General features: G+C 34.6%; 1 protein-coding gene and 1 non-coding gene across 2 annotated transcripts; both read right to left on the reverse strand.

The window, feature by feature from the left end:
* Positions 1-6413: 6413 nt before the first annotated feature.
* On the reverse strand, positions 6414-8175 carry LOC140753305 (uncharacterized). The gene is made up of 2 exons (XM_073087814.1): positions 7895-8175; positions 6414-7744 (listed from the first exon to the last, which is right to left on the reverse strand). Exons 1-2 carry the CDS (start codon positions 8025-8027, stop codon positions 6453-6455), a joined length of 1425 nt encoding a protein of 474 aa, XP_072943915.1. The 5' UTR covers positions 8028-8175; the 3' UTR covers positions 6414-6452.
* Positions 8176-20866: 12691 nt separating this feature from the next.
* Positions 20867-20939, reverse strand: TRNAR-CCU (transfer RNA arginine (anticodon CCU)). The gene has a single exon. It is a non-coding gene; the product is annotated as a tRNA-Arg (tRNA).
* Between the last annotated feature and the right edge of the window lie 7052 nt (positions 20940-27991).

Here is a 27991-nt window from a genome sequence, read left to right on the forward strand (position 1 = left end):
GTTAACGGGGTAACAGGTGCATGCTTAATTAATTAATAATATAACCATCAAAAATATTTTGTAACTCGTTGGTGCTTATTATAGGACTTCTAATATTAATGAGACTCTTTAAAAACCAATCCAATATAATAGTGAAAAGGTAGTATAATCTTAGTTATAAAATTATGTTCACTTATAAAAAGATTTGAACATTTGAAATATACCTTTATTTTAATAAATAAATTTATGTAAGCACCTGAAAGTACTGTTAGACGTGAAGACGTCAAATATTTCTATATTTACTAAATTGGTAAAAGCAAATAAAACGAAATGACCATAAATGAGCACAAAAAGTGTTCTAAAAAGTTAAGTAGAATTCATATAATTTCATAAAAAAGTAAAAGATACTTCAATTACACGCACTTAGCATGTTAGCAAGATAATTTAGTGTCGTGTAATGAGGAAGTGGGTATTAAGCATAGGATTACGACATCTCAACGATGATATGATATGAAACTAGCTAGAAAGCATAAAATAATGAACGGAGTTTAAATATAATTCAATTTCATCATAATGACATGCGTTATTAAGCGAAATATATCGTTATTGACAACATCAACATAATAAACGGGTATATTATAACCAATTTAAAATAGCGGTTTATGAAAAAAATGTTGTTAACTAAAAACAATTGAAAATGTTATTAGTGAAAATGTTAGATATAAGCTATTACAACAATCAATATCGGTATATTGTATACGGTATAAGTATTTTATACTTATAAGAAGTTTTAACTAATGCAGAAAGAAATTGATGTTATTTTTATTGAAATACATGTTTTTTTTTTATCTAGAGAAAAAGAAAGTAGTTTTCTATCATTATTTTTAGGGTCCCGTACCAAAGGGTAAAAGCGAAACCCTACTATTACTATGCCTCCGCTATTTGTCCGTCTGGCACAGAGCTCTATCTCTTGAACCGTAATAGATAGACACTTAAAATTTTTAGAGAGTATGTATAACGGTGGCCGCTATAACAATGCCTTATCCGCAGTTCTGTTCTATTAAAGTATGTATAAGGTAATGTTACGTTACGAAAGTTATTCGCGCATAAAGTCGTGTTCGATGTAAAGGATAAGAATCTAGATTATTCCACATGATATCGATAGCACTGTTAGACGCCGGACACATTCAACATCACCTCGATAAAGGGAGGAAGTGAAAGTGCTAATCTAGTGTACATGTTAGTGAAAATAAGCGTTGATTTTTTATACAATGGCCGTAGTAAACTCGATCTATGAATAGTTATTATTTTTACGACTATTAAGGGCTGATATGATGTTCATTGTTACTATTTTTTGTTGTAGCAAACATAAATCCAGTCCATATGATGGTAAGTGGCTTTAAAAGTGGTAGAACCTTTGTGGTTCGACTCCGGCGACACCAACTACCTACCTACCTATTGACAACAGTGTTAAGCGCTGCTGTGTTCTGGTTTAATGGGTGTGGTAGGGGAGACATACTTTTCCGAGGCGTGCCAGCTTAGTCCTCAGGAGTAGCGGCGCATCTGTAGCCGACCTCAGGTGGGAATGTCTAATCCTAACTGGTGTTGATTACAGATGTCCATGGACGGCAGTAGCCACTTACCATCAGGTGGACAGTATGCTCGTCTGCTACTCCTATATTATACAAAAAAGTGGCTATTTCCGCCTGTGGACATCTATAATCAACCCCCATATACCTAGATTCCTACCTGAGATCGGTCGAATGACGCCCTGAGGATAAAGTTATTACGTCTTTAGACAAGTTACTATGTCTTGTTTTTGCGTCTGCGTTGTCACACTTTATTGAGAAAATTAAGACAATATTTTGACACTAACAACGCGCATTTTGAACACAACGCCAAACAAAGCAAGTCACTTTACTTGGTGTTAATTTAAAAGTGTTAGTTCACCCGAAGCGAGGTAGCGACAGGCCTAAGTATTTCTGTATTATATCGACAATGTTAAACGCTTCTGTGATTTTGGTTGAAGGGAGTGGTGTAGTTATTCTTTCGTCTAACTTTGTATACTTACACAACAACACACCCACCTACAATATCTCGTTACAAGTTATACGCATCTGTGAAGAGTAAGCCGTTTTGGCTACGGGGCGCACGAAAGAATGAGAAATACATACATACGCTCGAAAAACATTACCATTAAAAGTTGTGAAAATTCTTAATTTGGCCTTAAAGGAACTGTAGGTACCTCTTTCTTTCATAGTATAATTATACATAGTTTAAAAACTAAAAACCACGCCAAAATCGCACAAGGAACATCGATAATCCTGATTCTTGACGATTCTGATGAGGAGAATGGGAGAAAATTATTAAAATTGTGTATTGTCATCGGTTCTTGATAATTGTTCAAAATTTTAAAGTAATCGGACCCCTCAAAGTGGGTAAAAATAGAATACAAAGATTCTGTTACATACATACATACATACATACATACATACATATATAGATACAACCCAAGTTAATAAAAGCGTGGTAATAGATGATATGCCACATACAAAGTCTAAAAGTAAAACCACTTCAAAGCACGTAATAAGATTCGCTTTCATACAAAACTTGTTCCAACGGTCCAAAATGTAGGAAGTATTAATAGTTAAGGTATAATGCGTGCTTTACAAGTCTACAATTACATCCAATGACTAATTGGCTGGAGTACTAGGAAGTCAGGAACTTGTGGAAAGCTGCTTTTATTCAAAATTCTCATTATCGTTACGAAATGAGTTGCCTATACTGTAGAGGAAATAACTGGTTGTTATGAATTTATTACTCCATTAACAGATTTTATATTTTTAGTGGATTTGGAGTTGAAATTATTTTTTTGTTTAAGACGAGTACCCCTTCTTAAATTTTGATGTTGATGTTGATGTTGATGTTGATGTTTGATGTTGACCCAGTTAACCTTTATAAAAATGTTGATTTTTATAAAGGTTAACTGGGTTTCTCTTATATATAAAACGTGAGGTAATATATAAAATAATTTATGTTTTGGTAAATAAAAAAAATAATCAAGAGAAACGAAGACACCGATATCGTCGTCAAATCATTTCTGTAAATTACTTACCCACTCAGGCAGGAGAGTCTTCACAGAGTGTGTGAGGAATCAGTCAGTCTACCGCGCTGGTCAACGGTTTGATAGACTTCGCACACCCTTGAAAACACCGATATACTGTGATAATATTAAACGCTTTCTACACTCACAGCCCCACACTAAGATTCCTTGTATCGTGGGTGCCCTGGACACACACAAAGACAAATACACAAACACTCAGACCCAGAAACAGAAATCTAAATTCATAATTTAGAAATCTCTTTGGCCGGGGATCGAACCCGGGACCCTCTGCGCGTCAGACCGGCATGGTGACCGCTCCGCCACGCGGGTCGTCAAATTAAAATAACTCTTTTCCAAAAGAACTATGACATAAATAATAATTCCCAAACAAGAATGAGTATAAATAATAATTATCACGTAATTATAAGTGGCTATTCATTACGAAACATAGACATATGAAATATTATTTCTATGCCTAACTAGTAATTATTTAAATATGCATTCAAAGTCATGTCTTACAACTTTATATACAACGTAAACGTCCATTACTTATGCAGTACCATCTGTTTTCCTAATAATTCCTTGAATGCTTAAAACGTGATTAAGTAACTGTGTCATATATGACTTTCCTTATTAAGTACCGGATGAGGACACACCAGATCGGTATTTAGAAGACCATGGCATGCGTGCTTAGGTAAACGAGGTTATACGTGAACAAACAACTGTAAGCCCTTTTTATAGATTAACAATATAAACAATAGGGTAAATCCCTTCGTATTTCCATTCAAGTGATTCTAACGTTACATTTATTTTTCCCTTAAAACGCGCTATTAATAGCTGTGTAGCTGTGTAGGTCTGAAGAGTCTAGGAATAGAGAGACATATTTTTACTTAATTCTAAGTCGTAGTTACTCATCTGTGGCTAAGCTCATGTTGTTAATCAGTCTTATCTGCGAATTATGCAATTTATTACATATGTCTCTGGGTGCCGGGAGCCTCTAAATCACGTAGACTGCATCCTCGTTTGCAATATTCAATTGTATTAAACAAATGCATGATCAAACGCAACCATCAATGATCGTACAATTACAAGTAAGGATAAATAAATGAATAAATGAAAATTTATTGTCCAATATTTTAGCCTTCGACATATTCTAAACGTTTAATTTAATATTGACGGATAGTTTTATATCTGAATTTTGTCCGACCGATGCCATCATCAATAAAAAAGTGACCGTCCTGATGATTGTGATGATCGTAGAACTGATAATAAACATCACAATTGTTTGTTATTTAACATGTTAGATGATAATGATGATGGATGATACGTGGTCGATTGATTGGTATTCGCGATCCATATCCGTCGATTAAAAGCTACACGTGGTCGATTTAATTTTATTATCAGTCAAGTTGATATGTAAAGTGAGAAGGTTTTGCTCCTTGTTGTTTTAAAGATGATGTCAGTTACATAGTACTGCAGGTCAAGTTGAGGATAAGTAATCTCTTGAGATGTCCTTGTTACTATAGAGATAAGCGCTGTTGTATTCTAGCTCGAAGGGCAAAGTAAAACGTAGTTATAACTTAGTTCTAAAGGACAGTAATGTATCTATGGCCGACCTCAGGTGTCCATTTTTATCAGAAATTGACAATTGCTAACAATTAGACCAAAATTAACAATTTGTCAATATTTTAAGCTATTGCATAGCTTTTATCGCGGGCTTTGAGCGCGGCGACCGAATCGAGAAATTCCGTAACGAAAATAAGTAACACCTTTCAACAACTCGGTTGCCTGGAGACTTGATATCCAACTATCAAGTCTCCAGGCAACCGAGTTGTTGACTGTCAATAGAAAAATATGGATATAATTGAATAAAGTATTATTTTACATTCCTTATTATTTTATTTGATATTGGCGACGAGATGTCGAATGAACTAAAAAACAATAAGGAAATACGAGCCAATTACGTGGGTTAATGAAACGAACCGAAAATTACATTTCGGGAATAGAAAAAATTGACATTGAAGAAATAAATATACGACTGAATTCTTTACAAGAAAATTTGAACAAATTCTACGCGATTCAAGAAAAAATTGAATGGCTTACAGAAGAAGAAAATTTAGAAGAGGAAATAAAATACAGGTACGAATTTGAAGAAATATATACAAAGCTAAAATTTTAATTTTTGAATGTACAAAAAGAAAATAATCGGCTAATACCTGAATGTTCTTTTATATCAGCAAGAGCGGAAGTTTATTTGATAAACTGTTAACTGTCAAGGCACGCTTGAGACGTACACCTAATACAAAAGAGTTATCACCTTATCAGTTAAGGTTCGGCAGAGAGGTAAGAACCTATATGCATGCCTTATTTAAGAAATCCGCCCCACTGTCCAGATTACATTACAATGCACCGCCAACGCAGGAGTTCGGACAAGGTGATAAGGTACAAGTCCGCAGTTACACCAACCCAAGAGTTAAATGGGAGTTCGGAGTCGTCATCCGAAGATTAGGTAGACTCCATTATAAAGTCAGAACTGAAAATGGCATACTGGTGCGCCGTCACCTTGACCAAATGCTGCAGGCGCCCCTGGTGGTGTAAGTGAAAATAGCGGTGGAGGACTGTTGGATATCAAGTCTCCAGGCAACCGAGTTGTTGACTGTCAATAGAAAAATATGGATATAATTGAATAAAGTATTATTTTACATTCCTTATTATTTCATTTGATAACCTTAATTCGTCAACTTGAACACAGATGGCAGTAATACACATTTTTTTATAATCCGTGCAGAAATCTTAAAATTGCGTGAAGTATATTTTATATTCCCATTATAAAATTCAAAATTATATTACCATATTATCCAAATAATATGTTTTATCAACATAAGCTATGTTGAATTCTGGATTGATAAAATAACGTAAAAGAGTGTTTGTTATTTTTAAACGTACAATTACAACTAACAGACTTGACAGCACAAAATCAAAACGCCATTATGATTTATGGTACAAATAATTTGTGTACAAAGTGTTTTATATATGAATAAACAAAGTGCATTTATTAATGAAAAATGCGATGTATAGTGCCACCAACTTATCTGTTCAGTTGACAGGGTCGCTAGTGCAGCGTCCAATGTTACCATATAATTATATTTGCCTACTGAAGAGGGAGCTCAACAACTTTGAGACCTATGATTTTTACTAGATAAAATATGTAAAAAATATTTAAAAAGATAAATAACCTTCGTAAACATCCTAAAAAAAAGAATTAGGTTAATAATGTGAAATTTTAATTCTTAAATGATATTCTAGGACAGGAAAAATAAAAAGTCCAGAATTATTAACTATAATTATTTATATTTTATAAAAATAAAATTTATATTTTATAAAAATAATTATGGTCATGATCTCTAACTTCGAGGGGCTCCACACCAGACATCCCTGAGCGAAATAATGACGATGCGCCTGAGGTGCCTGTGCCAAGTGATTTACATAATTCGTCATCAGAGTCACTTGAATCGCTTTCGCTATCACTATGCAACTTAATAATGAATGGTTCTTCTAAATATCCATCATTGTTCCTGTATTTTTCTTCAATTCTTTTTACGTGGTGACAATGGTTTTTCCACTCTTCTTTTGTTATTTTATCGAATGCATTCTGAATTAACTGGGGCATTTCAGCACTAGATTTACCAACATTTCGCTCAGCGACATTTCTCTTCATTGAACTCCAAACCATCTCGATTGGGTTCAAATCACAGTGGTATGGCGGTAACCTGAGAACAGAATGGCCATGACTTTTTAATAGATTATCTATTTCATATTCAGGAGCTGGTTTATTACGCTTTATTAATTCTTGCAGTTGAGGTTTCGTCATTTGCTCAGAAAATTCTATATTTCTCTCCCTCAGCCACAATTGCATGACAGCCTTAGTGTGGTTTGAATTGGGACATTTATTAACACAAATGCTGTGATAGGGGGCATTGTCCATCACTATAAGAGTATGCTTATGCAGGTTCGGCAGCAATTTCTTAATAGTCCATCTTTTAAAATTATCATTATTCATTTCATCATGGTAGTCACCGCTCTTAGTGTTTGATTTAAACACAAGAAGAGCATTCTCTACAAAACCTTCTTCGCCTCCTGCATGAACTATAATCCACCTATTCCCTTTTGATACTGGCTCCAAATCACCTTCAACATCTGGGCCTTGCCAACATTTGTCAGTTGAGTGAGATGAGTGTATATAGGTCTCATCTAAATAAACGACGGGTTTTTTTTCTCCAGACTCATTCTCACGAATTTTTTGTAAGTATGCAGCCCTCCACGCAGTTATGTCATTACGCTCACATAGCACTTTTCTATTTGTTTTAGTTTTTTTAAAACGAAATCCTATTTTATGCAGCAGTTTTCTAAGTGTTTCACGTTTTGCAGAGAAATCAATTTCTTCTCTAAGTATGTTTAATAATTTTGGTATAGTCGGAATTTCTTTCCTAAATGAATAAAATTCATGAATTTTTCTCCGTATGACGCCAATGTCAAAATCATCAATGTCCAATTTTCCTGTTTTTCTTTCTCTATTCTTACCGGGAGTAGATAGTTTGACATTACTTTCTTCAGCTTTTTTCTTTTCATTCATGAGCTTGTAAACAAATCGTTCGCTTACTCCTGTAGCAAAAATATAAATACATGAAGTATAAAAAAACATTTACTACCAAAAATACTCAGTGACACTTTAACTAAGTAAAATAAAATAACTGAAATATTTACGCGGGACTTTCTATTAATTAACTATCAACACTACATAGCAACACTAACCTGTCGCAGCTGCGACGCGTTCTGTCACTTTCTCAAACGGTATTTTCGGAGCTAGCAGGCGTTTTTCTTCCCTCATGAAATCTAAAACCTTTAAAATAATGACCCGTGCATCACTTTTGAGAGGCTTAGGCATTTTTAATCACTTATTACAATTATATTCGAATCGAAAAACAAAGAGCACTCACACTTCAAAGAATTGACAGCGGAATGACATTTCAAAATGGCGGTCGGCTTTGTTTTAGTTCCAGATTTGTCTACTGAACAGAAAAGTTGGTGGCACTATACCTGTAACATTCAGCCAAATGTCACAGGCACATCGCATTGATCCATTTATATTGCTGGTTGTTAATACTTTACGTCACTTATTAAATACTTTTCTATTAACACGCTTTTATTAGCTTCAGACGTATGTATGTTGGTATGTTGGTATGTTAGTACGTTAGTATGTAACGGAATATTTCAACATGATTTTAACCCCCTTGAAAACGTCGGATTAACTCGAAATTTGGCATACATATTAAGGACCGATGACAATTCAATATTTTAAACATTAATTAATAGTTTTGTACCATTGTCCTTATCAACATCCTCTAGATTAACGATTTTCGAGGCGAGATTTTTCAAACACCTTCAGCAAAGTTCATCGCAACTTTAGATTGCAAATAATTATTGCTATTTAGTTTCAATAGGCGTAACTTTTATATCGTGATTTTTAGTTTAGAAAATAATAATGTTATTTCCCTATAACTCAAATGTTCTGAAACATATCTATAATGCCCTCTTGTAGAATGATTTTTAGGATTCCGTACTCAAAGGTTAAAACTAAACCCTCTGCGGTCTGTTCGTCTGTCGTTGGGCTTTATCTCTTAAATCGTAATAGATAGACACTTGATTTTTTTACAAACGATGAATAATGGTGGTCGCTATAACGAGAAATACTAAAAATTAATAAATAATTATAGTTCAAAAAACTAAAAAACACGCTTTTATGATAAAATCAACTAAAAAGTAGAAAATAATTTTCAATCTAAGAATCAATTAAGGAACAGTAAATAGTATAATTGTGGAAAAAGTGTGGGGTGCTTTTCGAACCTGATAAATGGAGCACCCCACACTTTTTCCACAATTATACTATTTACTGTTCCTTAATTGATTCTTAGATTGAAAATTATTTTCTACTTTTTAGTTGATTTTATCATAAAAGCGTGTTTTTTAGTTTTTTGAACTATAATTATTTTATATTTTAGAATGTTCAGTCTTGCTTGGAGTTATGAAATGTCAGCTGATATTTGCAATGTCTTATATAATAGAGATATGATAAAATAGTGGATAAAGATGTATTAATGTAAATGTTGATGATTATGGAAGAATATATTGTATTTCTGGAATTCCTTCTGAGCGTTTTCATAGCATAAAAAATGCTATGCAATAGCTTTACCGCGGCAGTCTCCGAGTGCCACACGTATTTTTTTTCTATATTTGTAGCAATAAATTGATATGATTGTTGAAGCTGATGAGTTGCAACCGATCATACTCTATTCGAGATTGAAAATTGTTATTTCTCATTGAAAACATTAAATAATTGTTATTTGTTATGTAACAATTGACCGACCCACTTTGAATTGAACTCATAAAACAATTTGCTGAAAACACCCTGAAATGTGGTTGTTATCAATAAACAAAAGCCGCACAATCTTTTGTTTACAAAAATCGCACTAAATGTTTCTTTGTTGCGCAACGGTGTACATTTCAGTGAGATTATGCTCCATTGTTACCTACATGCCCATGTGGATTGTAACAGTTACGTCACTGTGATTTGCTTGTGTTGTGACCATAATATTAGAAAGGATTATATCGTAATATTAACACAAAGTTACGCTTTTCTATTGGTCCATATTTACAGGCATAAAAAGGCAGACCCTTTTGTTTTACTCATATATGTACAAGTGCCTGTTTAAATAGAAAATAGTATACAATAAAGAATATTTGCATGTTTGTATGTTCATTTTAAGTTAAAGAAATAGAAATCGAGCTTTCATTGTCGCCAAAATACTATCACTTACGATCTATAAGTACGCTAACTTATAACAAGTAAGTAATACTAGATTTACAAAATAAAAATAAAGCAAGCGGGATTTAGTAGTGCTCTAGAGAGAGTTATTTTAACATTTTCCTTAAATTGATCACCTCTATTCGGGAATTCCTGAAATTCCCAGTTTCACGATTTCCCTGCGAAACGTACATACATTCAGATGAAGCTTATATAATGTGTGTAAAATATAAGAACGCTTCCCTTGTCCTGTAAAAACAAGATAAAATATGGTGGCTCTACGAATAACTGATTATTATTATAATAATGGTAACGATTAAAATAATAGTTACTATTTCTTCCGTCTATTGTTTGATCAGTAAAATGGTCCATTTATTGTTAAAATCAGTGTTGACAATATGAGTATTGTAGTAGATATCTGCCTTTTTGTTTTTTGTTTACGAGGGGGAAACCTTCAAAAGGTATCCGACGACGTGGGAGCGACGCCGGGTTATGTGGGATTTTTACCGCACTAAAACCCCCCCGGTGGCCGTCCTCGGCGCTTGGTGGAGAACTCCGGGATCTCCGATGGAACACAACCGGAGTCCTCCGAGCGCGATGCCCTAATCGGGCTCTTGCCTGGGGAAGCAGTTTACGCTCCTCCCACACACCTAGTGTTTACAACGGTATGCGGCCACACACACCGTCGTCCTTCCCGGGGTTACTTGCTGGACGGTTCGAGCTCCCACTCTTGCCGCCCGCAACCCCAGAAGCCCCCTTTTAGTCGCCTCATACGACAGGCAGGGGATACCGTAGCCCTATTCTAGTCCCGAGACTACAGGGACAGTAGATATCTACCTACCAGTGTGTTTGAACTTTGCTCTGTTTTAATCATTCAGATAGATATAGATTCATAATAGATGATATTGTCAACGTCCTTAAGAATATCTCCATATTCTTTGGCTATTAACTTAGATATTCCTAAATTATTAGCATCTATATCATATTATATTTCTATACTTATATCTTTTTTTTAATATAGGAGTAGCAGACGAGCATGCAGTACACCTGATGGTAAGTGGCTACTGCCGCCCATGGACATCTGTAATTAACCCCAGATAGGATTAGAAATCCCTACCTGAGGTCGGCCACACATGCACCGCTACCCCTGAGGACTGAGCTGGAACGCTTCGGAAAAGTATGTCTCCCTTACCACACCCTTCAAACCGGAACACAGCAGCGCCTAACACTGCTGTTATTAGGTAGAAATAGGTGTGGCGGTGGTGCCGCCGGAGTCGAACCGCAAAGGGTTCTACCACCTTCCCTATCATTATATTTCAAAGTATCTATTATTATATTTCAAATATATTCTAGCTATTATTATATTTCAAAGTATAAGGGAAAGTAAATGTTTCCACCAATTTTTAGGATAAATAAAATTACGTAAGTAACAGTTAAGTTTTATATTTTTTTGGTAATTTTATAAATATGTAGAGTTCATTACGAGTTCAAGTTCGCATAGCTAATTTCTAGATTTTATGATATCATTTTGATTTGATAACCGTCAAAATGTATTCCAGATAAGTCATTTTTTTTGTATTAACATTGTCTAATTCAACCAATTAGCTCTACTACTAAAATCAAGCTTACCAAGGACATTTGAACAAAAAATACTTAAAATACACATTGTACCATTCAATACTTAGTTTAAGTACTGACACTTAACTTCAATATGCAATCACTTCAGTTACATCGGTAAAGTTAACATTTAATATGTACTGACTTTTATGTTTACGACATAGAGTTACTGCTACATAAAATGTTTACAAGTAGATTAAATTGAAATTTATTTCTATGTTTCGAAATAAATAAAATGTTAACAAATGCGGTTGCACGTTTTAGAATCATTAATAAACAATAATTGGTCAAGTGCAAGTCGAACCCGCACCCGGAGGGTTCCATACCAACATATTTTTTTTTAATTAATAGTATTTGTTTTTATAGCATAAGGCAGTGATAGCCTAGTGGTTAAGAAACTCGGTCTCTCGTTCGAGGGGTCTGAGGTTCAAATACCAGGCACGCACCTCTGATTATTCAAAGTTATGTGCGTATCTGAGAGGAGACCTGTGCCAAGCAGTGGGACAGTAATGGGTTGATGATGATGATGATGATGTTATTATAGCAGGCACTGAAGTACATAAATTGTGAAAATTTGAACTGTCTACCTAACGGTTCTACAGTTTGTTCGAAAAATAACGAAAAATACCAGCTTCTTGTATGGGGAGTATGGGAACCCATTTTTATATTAAACTTTTTTATTTTTAGTATTTGTTGTTATAGCGGCTACCATCATTCATTATCTGTAACAAAATCAATTGTGTATCTATCACGGTGCTAGAGATGACAGACGGACAGTTGGCTGAGTTTTAGTAATAGGGTTCCGTTTTTAACCTTTGGGTACGGAACCCTAAAAAGCTATTATCCTTTATATTTTTTTATGAACAGGTTATGAATTTGGCAAAAACATGGGTGTTGCATGTCATTCTCTGATCAGGTGGATTGCTGAACTGCTTCTTCTGTGGGTAATTGCTAGCAGGACAATGTATCCCAAAGGCAAATGAACTTCTCCAGGCTAGTAGTAAGATGCATGGAATCTCTTGAATAATTTAATCATAAGTATATTCCAAGTAACTTCAGGACTAAAAAAAAAATTATAGCGCGTACTTAGCTTAAAATATAGCAAATTTTAATATTTGATATCGTGCAGATAAAGAAGCAGAAAGCAGAAGCAAACACATTTCAAATTCGTTTTATTTCCTTGTATAGAATATGCTGATGCTTCTAAGTTAAAATATCTAAACAAAGATTATTCTACTATTTGTTAACAAGATAAAGAAGTGCTTAACTTTGTTTCTCACGTTGATTTAAAGTATTAACATAATATGAAAAGTACAGTTAACATTAACACGTCGGTTGATGCAGCGTTTAGCGGTAAAGAAAGTATTACATAAGGCGCTGAGACGAGGCAGAGTGGTCTTTGCGAAACGTACCGGCCGACGTTACGTCACTGACACTTATGCACCGGTTAAGTAACATACGGAATGGTATTCGAGAATAAACGCGCGTTTTTGTCGAGCGTGCAAGACGCAGGTGTAAAACTGAAGTAAGGGAAACCTGTAGTACGTATGTTCTTGGGAATTAGTTTAATCGCGTCTTTAGCAGGAGGTAGGCAGAAAAACTATTTTCCAAATTTAAACCGTACCTAGTGAGATTAATGATAAGTATAATTAAATTACTTAATGAGATGAATGCTAATTTTAAGTAAGGTCAGGTTATTTTTTTATAATTAGACTTTATTTATACTCCACTACGACGAGGTTAAAAGCTTGCTATGTATGACACTGATTTTTTTTTATAATATAGGAGTAGCAGACGAGCTTGCAGTCCACCTGATGGTAAGTGGCTACTGCCGCCCATGGACATTTGTAATCAACCCCAGATAGGATTAGATATTCCTTTAAGAGGTCGGCCACAGATGCCACAGTCGCCGCTAGCCCTGAGGACTGAGCTGGAACGCCTCGGCAAAGTCTGTCTCCCTTACTATACCCTTCAATCCGGAACTCAGCAGCGCCTGACACTGCTGTTATTAGGTAGAAATAGGTGTGGCAGTGGTGCCGCCGGAGTCGAACCACAAAGGGTTCTACCACCTTCGAAATATGTTCGCCTGTTGCCACATAAGTTCTAATTTTATAACTTGTTACTTTAAATTGGTGGGAACTTGATAAGAGCTATATTAAAATTTTTATTCTTACTCGTAAAACTTATATTCTTACTCGTAGACTTTATAAATTACAAGGCTCGGTTAGGTACTTTTTGATATAATATTACTATCAATTTCTTTTTAATCTTAGCTTAGTATAGTCCCCGCCAAACTGCTAGTCCGCTGTGAAGTTGTTGCGAGCAGGTGTAGTCATACTAATTGCTATGGCGACGCGATTCATTTCTATATCAGCGTGGACTAGCAGTTTTACGCGGACTATACTCGTACTAACAAGAAAATAAGTGAAAGCATGGAAGCGTCAGGTATTGAACCGTATGTCCGCGAAAGTATGACGTTACTTTGCCCGCTTAACCCGTATTCCGCCTTCCTATTCTTGGAGGATAAAAACAAGATGAAACTCTTCATATTTCATTACTGGGTTAATGATTGGGAAATTAACCTTTTGATAAGTCTTAGGTATCCCGTGTAATAAATAGTTATAATAAATTCCTTTTAAAATAGGGCTTATTTTTTGCGTCATAGCAGGATCGTTTGTAAGTTATCACAGTCATATAAATCAATCGTATCTATGTGCACCCATTTCCGCTTTATAACATAAGTATCAAGCACTGCTGTGTTCAACTTTGAAGGGTGTAGTAATGAAGATATATATATGCGAGATGTTCCAACTTAATCCTCGTGATAGTGACGCAATTGTGACCCATCTTGGATAGCAGCAGCCACTAAACATCAGGTGGAGCGCTTACTTGTTTGTTACTCATATACTTATAATAAAAGAAATGTGTGCTATGTTTCTCATCGTGAGCGTGGGAGTTCTTAAAAACTCAAGGGTGTTAGAACTCTACCAATGACTACTTGGCCGGCAGTAGACTATGGCATAAATCACTCCCATTAGGGGTTTATACCTTATCCAGCGTTTCCCAGCCTTTTTCAGTCCACGGACCCTTAGGACATCAAGCACAGTTTTTACGGACCCCCTTAATAAAAAAAAGGATTAGGTATTTATTTTAGTTATTACAGATAAATACAGAAGGTAAATAACTGTTTATTACGAAAGTATAAAAAAAAAACAAAGTGAAGGTTGGTGTTGCTTTTTTGCAACGAAATCCGGGATATTCGGGTTGATGTTTCTACTAACCTGTAATCTCAAATCAGATTCTACTTGTAATCTGTTCATGTATTTGTTTTTTGTATAAACAAGAGTAGAGAATGCATTTTCACATAGGTATGTGGTTGAAAACAGCAGTAAAGCGGCCCTTTTGCATTTAATGAGCGATTTATGTAGGGTCCAGAGATGACACCGCGGACCCCCAGGGGTCCGCGGGCCACCAGTTGGGAAACGCGGCCTTAGTCAATTGTCATACTTGATCACCCGCACCCCTATGCCCAGCAGTGGGACAGTAATGGGACGACATACACTTCTAATCAAATACTTATCCGATCATATTTTGAACAAAACCTTTCAGTATTCATTCGTATTTATTTAATTGAAATGTGCATAGTGTAGTGAGGTGTGGTAGTGAATAAATCTCAAGTTAAACATCTTGTTGGTAGTCCTCGCTGACATGAATTTCATCTCCGCAAGGCCAGTACCCTTACCATGAGTTTTTACGTTTTGACAAATATGACTGTTTTGGTATTTGTTTGCGTATTGGCCCATACGATTTCCAAGTTCTGATATAATCCACTAGGGGTGCTGATTGGAAATTGTATGGGCAAATACGTAAATAAATACCAAAACAGTCATATTTGTCATAAACTCATAACGTAAAAACTTATGGTAAGGGGACAGAGGCGAACGATGTGACAACTTGAATTATGTAAAACGTGCTTTTCATATGTTTATTTTATATTTCGTTTATAAATTAATGTTTTGAGTTATACATTACGTGAAGTACCTACTCGTGATTTGTGTTATGTATAAGTCTATAAATAATGTAAATGTTAGTCGCTAAGACCGTCCGAGGACTGCGGAAGGACGTGATAGTGGGTTTTTGATAAATAAGTAATATATAGGTACTATTTTCTTGCAGATATTGGGAAAAAATTGGAGAATTAAGATACTACCTATATATTAAGATACTATATATTATGTAAGGGAGGCATTCCTATGCACCTTTGAATACTTTAGTGTTTTTAAATTAATATACGAGTTTTTGCAAGAATTTTGCAGAATTTCTCATTATAATAATGATGACTCGATGTGTCTCTAAAAAGTAAGAAATCTGCTGGTTATTGTCTCTCTTAAGAAATATTTAGGTATAACATATACGATCGTATTCGCGGCTTTTAATTAAGTAAACATTTTTTAAAGAATATAGTAAACTTTTATTCTGTAGCCAATACAATGTAGCGCCACCTAGTATCGTTTGTATAAATTACTACTCGATGACTTCGTACCCGTGCGTAATAGTTAGCGCTTGTGCCGCAAGGTGTCGCTGATACATATAGTTTGGAGAAGTTGTTACAGATGGCGCTGTTATTATAAAGTTTCATTAAACTATAGTGAAATTAAAACTATTCACGTTTCTATGAAAAAAAGAAAATTAAAATATTTCTAGTTTTTCTTTTTAATAATTTTAAAAACCTGAAAGTAATAATTTATGCAGAGGTTATTAACTTTATTTTGATTTATGCATAGAGTATGAAGTAACTTTAAAGTCAGTCGTGTCTTCTACTGCGGTCTTTGTATATAAGTTATTATTTTATATCAGTATATTTTCTAGTATTAGGTACTTAATGTGATTTACAAAATTACTTCTTATAATTTTGCAATTATTTATTTAGATATAAGCTCTACAAAACACTACAATAGAGTAGTTAGGAACTTATTTTATATCTCGCTATAGTTTCATAAATGTGATTTGATTATATCATTAAGCAACAGTTTGTAAGAACAATAACGACATGTAAGAATACTGTTGAATATAGGCCCCCATATATAAAGAAAGACTTGTCATAGTCACTGTAGATAACGTGTAGAGCTGTCATGACAGAAGTAGTAAAAAAACTAATGAAATAATATCTTACATTTGTCTCCGCCATTCGAAAGTAAGGTCGAAGTGAAATAATGTATGTACCTACTTATATAAATTCACGAAAGTTAATTTATACAAGTACATAAATTATTTCACATAATTTCGTAATAAGTCACTGCTTTACATGTTAACACATATTTCGGAGTATCTTCCTAATCTTGATGTAAGTAATTAGGAAGTTTAATTAACTTTTAGATTTATTCACAAAAGAGTGATAGTTACCTTCTGACAACTTGTTATTAACTTGTTTTGTTGTGAAAATACCCGCAGTCAATATAATAGAAATATTGAAGATTAAAAGCGTTCAAGAATTTTCTATACGTACCTTTTAAATGTTATAAAACACAAAGACACATAGATGGGTCTGTACAGAAAAGGAAAAAAAAATATTGGCAATAAACTAATGGAATGAATGAATTTCTTTTCAACGTTGTAAATTACATTTTTTATATAATATAGGAGCAGCAGACGAGCATGCAGTCCACCTGATGGTAAGTGGCTACTGCCGCCCATGGACATCTGTAATCAACCCCAGATACGATTAGATATTCCTACCTGAGGTCGGCCACAGATGCGCCGCTACTCCTAAGGACTAAGTTGGAACGCCTCGGATAAGTATGTCTCCTTTACCACACCCTTCAAAACGGAATACAGCAGCGCCTAACACTGCTGTTATGCTGAAATAGGTGTGGCGGTGGTGCCGCCGGAGTCGAACCACAAAGAGTTCTACCACCTTCAAAATCACACTAACTTTAGTTTAAAAGTAAATACAAACGTAAATAAACAACAGTCATAAATTAGAATATATTCTTGTAACGTTGCATTTATTCGAGCGATAACAAAGCCTTCAACAAGTTCGGCTGTGGTTCGATAGACGTAGCAACGTAAAAACCACCCCCACCCCGTAGGGCACGCACTGGTATGAGGCCTATTGCGTCCTACATCAAAGTCATGCGTTCGTTGCCCGCGGCTAGAGGTCGCCACCGATGTACTGCGATTACCTCTGTAGGTGCTAAACCCAATCTCAATCATTTTGAGCTATAAATCCGCAGATTAACATTTGATCGTTGCAAATTTTAGGTGTTTTCACGTTAACGTGCTTATAATTTTTTGTTAAACTAGGATTGTGAGGTGGAGTGAGTAGTTTTTGTGTAAAAATAAGGTATATTTTATATAAACTTAATGTTTATTTAGTAGTATCAAATACTACTAAATAAACATCACAATATTAACGGATATAATTCTTGATGTGTATGTGTTTAAATATCTTATTGTTTAAAAATACCTACCTTTTCATCTGAAGTCCATCTTTTATGGTAATTTTCGGTATTTAGTCATATTATGACTAGAGATTGAAACTAAGAAAAAAGCACCATTATATTGTCTATGGAACCATTGTGGTTATCGACATTTATTAGTAAAAAGCAGTTATTACAACAAAATCTCCTGTTTGGAGGAGATATGTGTCTAGCAGTGGATTATACAGGAAAGTTTATTCGAAGATCTAAACTTAAAAGTCATTTGTAATCTGTCTTTATTCAAGGATTTTTGGCGAGGATATTTTCTGACACTTGTTCCAGTGTAGTTTGTTTGCTCTCGAGCTCAGAATCCCGCGGGATCATTGTGATTTTCAGGGAAATTTCTATTTCAATCAGAAGCAAAATATTTGTCTGAGAGTCAAAATGTTGTACACACTTTAACTGTCTAGATCACACATTTATTAAACCATTATAGTTAGATACAGTACCTTCAATTTATCATATTACTAGGTTGCAATCTTTGCTGTAATAACATTATTGATTGCGATTAAAAAGTGAAATTTAACAGCATCTTCAAACAATTATTTCTTTAACAAAAGATAAATAACCATTTTAATACTAACTGCATTTAACGTTGGTCTGAAAGCAGTGCAGAAGAAAAGTTAGCCGTCTTTCAGGTGTTTTAAGAATATAAGGTATTTGGAGAATGTAAAGATCACCTATACCTCACTACAATTGTATATATTTGTATAGAGCTCTCATGTATATCGAAAGTACTACACTTCAATTTGCCTGAATGCTCAATAACTTTAATAAGCAGCGTTCTGATCCCTTCAATCTCTCTCTCAGAGGTCTATATAAAACCTTTAACAAAATGGTCGTAAACACGAATTCTATATAAACGCGTAGGTACCGTAGTAAATAAATAAACTTGACTGACACGTTACCGCGTATCTGGATTCCCTATGTTTTTTTTATAATATTGAAGTAGAAAACAAGAATACAGACAACGTAGTGGTAAGTGACTAGCGCCGCCCATGGACATCTGTTATTAATCTCAGATAAGAGCCTGAGGTGTTGCTATCCTAGAGGACTAAGTTGGAACGCCTCGGATGTCTCCCTTACCAAACCTTCCAAACCGGAACACAGGAGCGCTGAACACTGCTATTATTAAGCAGAAAAATGTGCGTCAGTTTTGCCTTCTGGGTCGAACCAAATAGGGTACTTCAGAAACATTTTAAAAAGGTTTATAGAAATAGATTCAATTATATTTGTTCCATGATCATTTCATCGTAAGTTACTGTCGAAAAGGAAATTATTTCCGTCTTATTAGTGTACATTTCATACACACATAATATCCAATATTACCCAGTAGTAGGCAGCAATATTGGCTCAGACGTCTCTATCGGTTCTATCTAAGTATAATTTAGCACTATTGACGTAAACAAACATGATGGCGGGTGTGCAAACCGTTCAACAATCATTAGAGACGCATTGTCCTAAGATTGAAATTTGAATATCGACCTCGGCGGCTCAGAGCCTCCCTTCACCCCTCGCACCTCCGTAATTCAGTAAGTTTCAGGCTTCAGACGACCCTTCCCAAGGTCGCAGACAACACACACACGCGTATTACGCACAGGCGCGTGTACGCGTGTGTGCGTTGTGTGGTTGCACTTGGTGAGCGCCGGCCAATAAACTTTACGTTTTAGATACATTAATATAGGTACTATTTGTGTATTAGATGATAACTTTTTGTTCAGAACGCAGTGTATGGATGTTTTATTTATTTATTAAGATATCTAATATAAAAGTAAACAAGACTTTTAATAATAGAATCTGTTTTGATACACTACTTGATAATCAGTTATTTATGATTTCAATTTTTTTACACAACCTTCGAAAGGGTTAAATGTCAGTATATGGATTTTTTTATTTATTAAGGTGTCTAATATGAAAGTAAACAAGTCTTTTAATAATAGAAGCTTTAATACGCTACTTGATAATCAGTTATTTATGATTTCAATTTTTTTACACAACCTTCGAAAGGGTTAAATGTCAGTATATGGATTTTTATTTTATTTATTAAGGTATCTAATATATAAGTAAACAAGACTTTTAATAATATAAGCTTTAATACGCTACTTGATAATCAGTTATTTATGATTTCAATTTTTTTACACAACCTTCGAAAGGGTTAAATGTAAATATATGGATTTTTTCATTTATTAAGGTATGTAATATAAAAGTAAATAAGACTTTTAATAATAGAAGCTTTAATACACTACTTGACTTTCGGTTATTATTTATGATTCGATTAGATTTTTTTACACGAGTTTCGAAAGGGTTAAATGTCAGCATAGTAAACACCCAACTATTATTATTTCATAGCAGGTCCGACAAAGGTTTTTGTGTGGCAAGAGCGCCAGTGGCCACCGTAATGTTGTTAGTAATAAAAAACTACCTAAGAAGTGGAAAATCTTAACGAAGATATTTTTCGGTATTTAATATCTATCTCTAATAATAACTTAAAAAAATGTTGGCAAATTATATACGATCCAGTATTTAAGTTAGTATTTAGTTTATCGTGAAAATTAACAACATTTTACCATAGGAAATTGTAAAATCGCTCTCGAAGGTAACAAAATTAGATCTTCAAATAAGTATTATAGATTAATAGAAACACTGAAAAAATATTTAAGTTTAATTGTAATTTGTAAAAAAATGATTAATAAGTTTTTATTGAAAAAAGGAATTTGATTAGAAGGAAGTAAATTAGACAAATAAATTGTATGGAACTTCTAATACTGATGGAAAATTAATAAGTAAAATTAAACTAAAAAAAAAACAAGAGCAACCAGCGGGCCATACCCCTGGTGGGACTCGAACCCACAGTCCCCGGCTTAGGAGGCCGATGCCTTATCCATTAGGCCACAGGGGCGGATACTCGCAGTTTGAAAATACAGTATATACTATACATGATATGAAAAATTAAGAAACATTTATAATCGCGATAATAATAGTTAAAATCATAATAAATTACTTGCTTTGGATTATTATACTCGTATATATATTAATATTATAAAGAGGAAAGATTTGAATGCTTGTTTGTTTTTTTTTATTTGTTTGCATTTAAAGGATCCGAAACAACTGGTTCGTTTTGATTAAATCATTTTTAATATATTGGGTAACTTATCCTGGAGTAACATAGGCTATAAATTATTTAAATAAGCTTTTTTTAAACGAATGAATTATGCCACCAATATAACTCCCAAATTGACCTCTCTAAACCAGCGAGTCTCATACATAAAGAAGGTCTGTTAAAGTGGATCTTACCTACCTAGTATTACATAAAGACATTATTTAGCAGTAAACAATCTTGTATATAATATAGTATATAAATGTATATAATTAACTACAAAATTAAATGTTAATAAATATAATTAATTACAATTAAACTTCAAGGAGTTTCAACTTTCAAATAGTATTTAATTAACCAAATTAATTCTAATAATAGTGTATGACTGTATATTTTTGAGCTGTATTCAAATAGTATTTAATTAATCAAATTAATTCTAAACATATTGTATGACTGTATATTTTTGAACTGTATTCAAATAGTATTTAATTAATCAAATTAATTCTAAACATATTGTATGACTGTATATTTTTGAACTGTATTCAAATAGTATTTAATTAATCACATTAATTCTAAAAATATTGTATGACTGTATATTTTTGAACTGTATTCAAATAGTATTTAATTAATCAAATTAATTCTAAAAATATTGTAAAACATTACTGTATAGTTTTGAACTGTATTATAATATAAGATATTTTTAATCCCCTTGATGGGAAGTATTTTTCGAGTATTATGTGGTCATTCTCTTTCTTAAGAGTATTCTTTCTCGTCAACCAAGTACTGTCCCACTGTGGGGTACGGGTCTTTTTTATAATAATATAGGAATAGCAGACGAGCATGCAGTCCACCTGATGGTAAGTGGCTACTGCCGCCCATGGACATCTGTAATCAACCCCAGATAGGATTATATATTGCTACCAGAGATCGGCCACAGTTGCGCCGCTACTCCTGAGGATTAAGCTGGAACGCCTCGGAAAAGTATATCTCCCTTACCACACCCTAGGTGGTCTTCTTACTAGGTGCTGGTACTAACTAGGGAAAGAACTAATTAAGGAAGATGTCTAGCTTACTCCACTTTGATTTCATATTGGTAAAGAGAGCAAAGGGGGCACCCGTTAATTACGTGAGACGATTTTAGCGACTTTTCTTGTGTAAATAAAAATAAAATAAATAAATATCTAAGATTGATTACAAATGCCCATGCAACATGCGGTGCGACAGTGCCGACCTACCATCAGGTGGACTGCACGTCCGTGAGCTACTTCTATATAATAAAAAACGTATTATGAGGATCTTAAAAATTACTACTCTGTCTTAGTTGTAAACAATTTTGATACATACAATTTTTGGTAACAATACAAAAATGTTCGTCAAACTCTACCATACCAATTTATATTTAAGTGATATTCATCCTGAGTGTTCTAATAGCAACAATTTAATGTTATAAGTATTAGAGTTGCGGTTTGTGTTTCATAGATCTAGTAGAGTAAGGTAGATTTATGATATAGACCCGAGTAGAGTTTGGTATTTGCTACATGAAAAACATGGGTTTCTATGGCCACCTAATCTACGATGGACTACATAACAACAAAAATGTTTTCATGAGCATTCCAATCGTAGTTACACGAACCTTTTATTTATAGAAAATTTATCGCTTATAAAATCGCTATTATAAAAAGTGACGCCACAACCCTAAGTACACATCAAATACTGGTAACGTGAAATGAAAAAGGTCAGTAAGCAGTGATAGCCTAGTGGTTTAAACTCGGTCTCCCAATCGAGATATCTGAGGGTCAAATCTCAGGCCTGCACCTCTAAATATTCACTTATATTAGAAGTTAGTTATCCCTTGCTATGAAGGTGACGAAAAACATCGTGAGGAAGCCTGAAAAATCTTAAAAAACAAAAATGTCCTCCAAGGTATGCGAAGTCTATCAAAATGAGCTTGGAGAGTGGGAGACCAGGGCTTTACCCCTTTTCCAGTGCCCAGGAGTGGGACAGTAATGGGTTGACGACGACATACTCGAATTACATTAAGAATTGGTGCAGTATTTATAAACGGTTCACGTCACGTGGCTGCAGCGCATCCGCGCCACACACCAGCTTCGACGTGCACAGCAGAACACGGTGTCACACAGTGTGAAAGAATACATAGTAATATAGCACCGAGATTGCGAGCTTAGTACGCAGCTGGAAAACGATTATAATCCCCGATGTCGCTTGCCATTGGGGATTTGCCACGCAGTTTGCATTGGAAATCAACGAATTGTTATTCCGTTTGAACGTGCATGCGGAATATTGCCGATTGAATCCGTCTAAATTGTCTTAAAGGTGAATCATATATTCTAAAACTGATATGAAAATGAACGGTGGACAGTTCCAGTTGGAGGTAACATCAACATACGTATTTCTAGCGTAATGCTGCCTTTTGGTGGCAGAGTGAATGCGAGCTTACTTAAATATAAGCTAGCTTAGTAAGGTAAGGTATTTTAGTCCTCAGAAGTGGCGACGTGTCTGTAGGCTGTCGGCATCAGGTAGAACCTGCTTTATATAGAGTTGGACACGGATGCCTATTGGCGGCAGAGACCACGTACCATCAGGATGACTGCAAGGACGTTTGCTAGACAATTATTATTAAAATTACAATAATTCCCTCCAACTTATTCCACCATCTCAGGAAATTAAAATCCTCGGTACGATGAAAGATAGACACGCAATAACACCATATTTTCTCAGTATCTTATCATAATTATATTCCTTTTCAAATCATTTAACCAAGTAACCAATGCAACTTTGTTGTATATCGATTGTAATCTATTAAGCTTTAAGCTTTAAAGCCGCACTTATTATATAGTTAACTGAATTTGTAATATCAAGTATTCTCACGCATATAGGTTTTATCATGACGTTTCCTTCATCGTTAAAACAAGTATTATTTATGAGATTGAAGTGGCATGGGAGCATGCAGTCCACATCTAGTGGCGAGTGGTCACTTGCATCCGTATCCAATTCCACCTAGAACATAAATCGATTTGAAGGCAATCGATGAGTTGCGATTTCTGAGGACTAAAACGATTGCTTCTCACAACTCGGCCATCTTTCACACTCTTTCACTGAACAGAAAGAATTGCTTTACGCTAGGAATAGGTGCAACGGTGGTACCTTTTCATTTGAACCATATTAATTCTATCACCTTCACTAAGAACGAAAGTTAAAGTATCCGTCATAGATTAGTAAAGATTACTCACTCCTAACAAGAAAATGTACCCAGTTTTGAGAATTGAAATAGTTGCGTAAAAAAGTTTTGCCACGTCTCCGTGCTAAAATGTCCCTAAAATATTTAAAATAATTATTTATTTATTACGCAGTATTAGTTATTTATTTGTAAATTTTCTCTACAAATGTTTGTTTGTCAAGAATTCAAAAAAAGAACTTACTAATAAGCCATTTGTGGCTTCATTCAATTTCAAGGCGGCGAAGTATCTTTACTAATCTATGGTATCCGTATAGAAAATATACGCACACTACATAACATCGTTCAAAATTCGCCGCATGAAATTGAGGTCTTGAGCCAAAAGCGACGCTTTTAAGGCACTTCTGACACAACTCTTGAGGAACGGATTTCAAAGCGGTTTTCATTTTTTGCTAACTTTGTTTTTTGGGCTGTCAAAGGCAGTAGAAGTCGGCGGATATAATGGATTTGAAATACGCTATCACCCATTACTTTGATACAATTTATGGAAGGTTGGAATGAAATTTAAATTAAATTTTAGTCATAGCCGTTGTAACCTATTACATGTAAGTTAAGGTATTTTAGTGTAAAAATAACACTATGATGAATTCTTGTAAGAACGGCGTGTCAAATGTTATCACTACTGCTCTACCCAATTCTGCTTTATAATAGCAGTTTAAGACCCAAATTTTATGGTTTGAAGAAGAAGGCAGTTCTAACTTTAACCTCAGAAGTAGGAACGCAATTGTGGTTGACATTAGGTAGGACTCCAATCTTGTTTCATTTATGGCAGATGTCCTGTTTATAATTTATAATAGATACATATACCGACTGCGGCCACTAACAATCAGATGATGCTTGTTTCCTGTTTCGATTTAATATAAGTAGAGCGTCATAATCAAATAGCTAATCTTTAAATTTACTTCCTTTCATACTATCGTCCTGTTACAATAAACTATTTCCTTCTTTCAAATACTACTAACTGCAATTTTGTTCTACACAAACAAAAAATAAGCTATCCAGAAATAGCGAGTTGGTCTAGTGACTAGTGCAACGCTGCAATTAGCAAATCATTGCAATTGCCCGTTACAAGCGGGCGGTGGGGTCATGCGATAATGCGACGACAAATTCAATGGACCACTTTATGTAATATGTGAACAGTACATTAATGTCTTGGTTGATAGTTGGGCTTGGGTAAGTAGGTACCTACAAACAGACAAAAACTTGTAACTAAACTAGCAACTGATAACAAGTAGATTAAAACTTGATGAGATTGAGATTTTTGACTTGTAAATAAATTAGTAACTGAAAACAAGCATGACTATGACTGTGAGTATTCCAAAAAAAATTTCGAAGACTTCATTGTACTAAAATATTTTTCTTTCCCATTTTTTGAAAAATTTAATATGTGTCAGTTAAAAATAAACTTGTACGCTCAGAATATTTTCTGAGCTTGTACGTTCAGAATTGCAAACACACAAAATGGATATGGATACGGTCGGACGTTTTTGAATTGTTTTTTTGGAGTTTACTCCTTAAGAAACGATTTGAGTTATAAGGCCCGGTACGGAAATTTTATGAGGAGTAAAATCAAGTGTAACACGAAAAGTTGAGGCGTTACGTAGTACACTTTTTTTTATTTTCTGGAGTTTGTTTAAGTACCAAGAAACAAACAAAAACTTGAAACTAAACTAGCGCATAACTGATAACAAGCAGACTAAAACTTGATGGGATTGAAATTTTGGACTTGTAAATAAAACTGAGAACAAGCAGACTGTGACTAAAAAGATTCCTAAAAAAATTTCGAGGACTTCATTGTACAAAAAAAAAAAACTTTCCAATTTTTTGGAATGACTTCTTTGTGTGTGAATTAAATATGTGACAGGTGAAAATAAACTTATAGGTACGATCAAAATTGCAAACACAAAATGGATATGGATACGGTTGGGCGTTTTTGATTTGCTTTTTCATTTTTTGTACAAGCGTATACTTGTATTCGGAATGGCACAAACGATTTTGATTTTTACTAGGAATGACATATCTAGATTTTGCTCGGAAAATGTTTCGCGTAGCCGCATAAAAATATATCTGAACACGATATGTGTATTTGTTGATTTTCATGGATGTGGACATATTTCTCTGAAGTGTTTTAATTTAGTCCTAAGGGGTAGTAACGCGTCAGTTCGCAACTTCAGATAACCAACCATGAGGTGGAAGGCATGCTCGGTAACTACTTATAATAAGGCAAAAAGGGATATTCGGTAAGTGTCAAGCATCCTTTCTCAACCGCTTGATAAAAACAAAATTTTATTCTTAGCTAAATATTTTTCTGTACTGTCTCTAAAGAGGTTTCGCTTCAAAAACCGTGCGTGCGAAGCCGCCAGGTGAAGCCGTAATCTTTGCAATGAAAGACATTATTAACGACTTAGATTTAACGTGAAAGTACTAATTTGTTTTGCAGATAATACCACACTCGGTGTCATGAGCGTTGATATTAACACATTAAATTGCTTTCACGCCATTACACCTCGTTTGTGTTAATGCGGCATTAAGGTAGTAATGAGTTTTATTGCCTGATTGAGGCATAAACCCGACGCTAGTGTCATGCGATAGCGCTCGATTCCAAACTCATAAATATCAATCAACGGTCATTAACTGCTACACACGATTCATACCCTTGCAAACAACCCAGACTATTCTTGTGAGACCTCTAGCGCACCTTGAAATTACCCACACACACTAATCTTCCCATACATTAAAGTAAAATGAAGAGATCTAGACACATTTGCTGCGGATGTTCACAAGGCTGTTTGTGTTCTCCCACCGTGTTTGTTAGCATAGCATATGCATCCATCATTACAGTTCATGTCATTAAAACATTGTTTTTTGTTAGGACAAGTATTTAACGCCTCTTCGCGGGAAATGTGCCATTAAATCATTTTAATGGTCGTTTATGCCGTACGCTGAATGTGTTGAAACTCCGAATGTTACTGACATATCTATAAGTACCGAATAGAGCGCGAAAATGTTAAGTGATTATTTTTGGAATCTATCTTCGAAACGAATATTTTATACGTTCACATTAGTGAAAAGACAATGAGCAACTTGTAAGAAGAATGTTACATCGTCGTAACTTATTAGTTCCTAGCAAGATTTGTGTTAGGTTCTCGCGTGTAGAAAATTTACAATCGTGGTAATATCAAATAAATCAACAGTAATTGAATATATTACAGCGATCGTACATTATTTACAATACAATGCATCTTTACATATTTATCGCTTGTCGTACAACAATGTTCATTAAATTTTAATGCAATTTATGAAGTAAAAGTATCCTGTAAAGTCTTCATTTACAAGCAATTTTTTGCCCCAAAAAACCAATATAATGCTGATTGCAGGAAAAAGTTAGATACCTATATTCTTCACTTGTCAGCCTGTTTCTCAGATCACCATATCAGCAATCGAGTTCCATTAGTCGTAACATATCGTGGCGTACTGTCGCAAAAAGGCGAAAACAAAGCTAAAATATTACGGTTCAGAATCCGCCAACTGACCGCTGCCGAACAAATTGTTCTCGCCGGTCCGTCTACATGTGTAAATAACTTTAAACTTTTCGTAT

The sequence above is a fragment of the Epargyreus clarus genome, unplaced genomic scaffold (assembly GCF_041222505.1).
Source record: "Epargyreus clarus isolate Ecla_fem2 unplaced genomic scaffold, WU_Ecla_fem_2.2 ptg000026l, whole genome shotgun sequence".
In the NCBI taxonomy this organism is placed as follows: domain Eukaryota; kingdom Metazoa; phylum Arthropoda; class Insecta; order Lepidoptera; family Hesperiidae; genus Epargyreus; species Epargyreus clarus.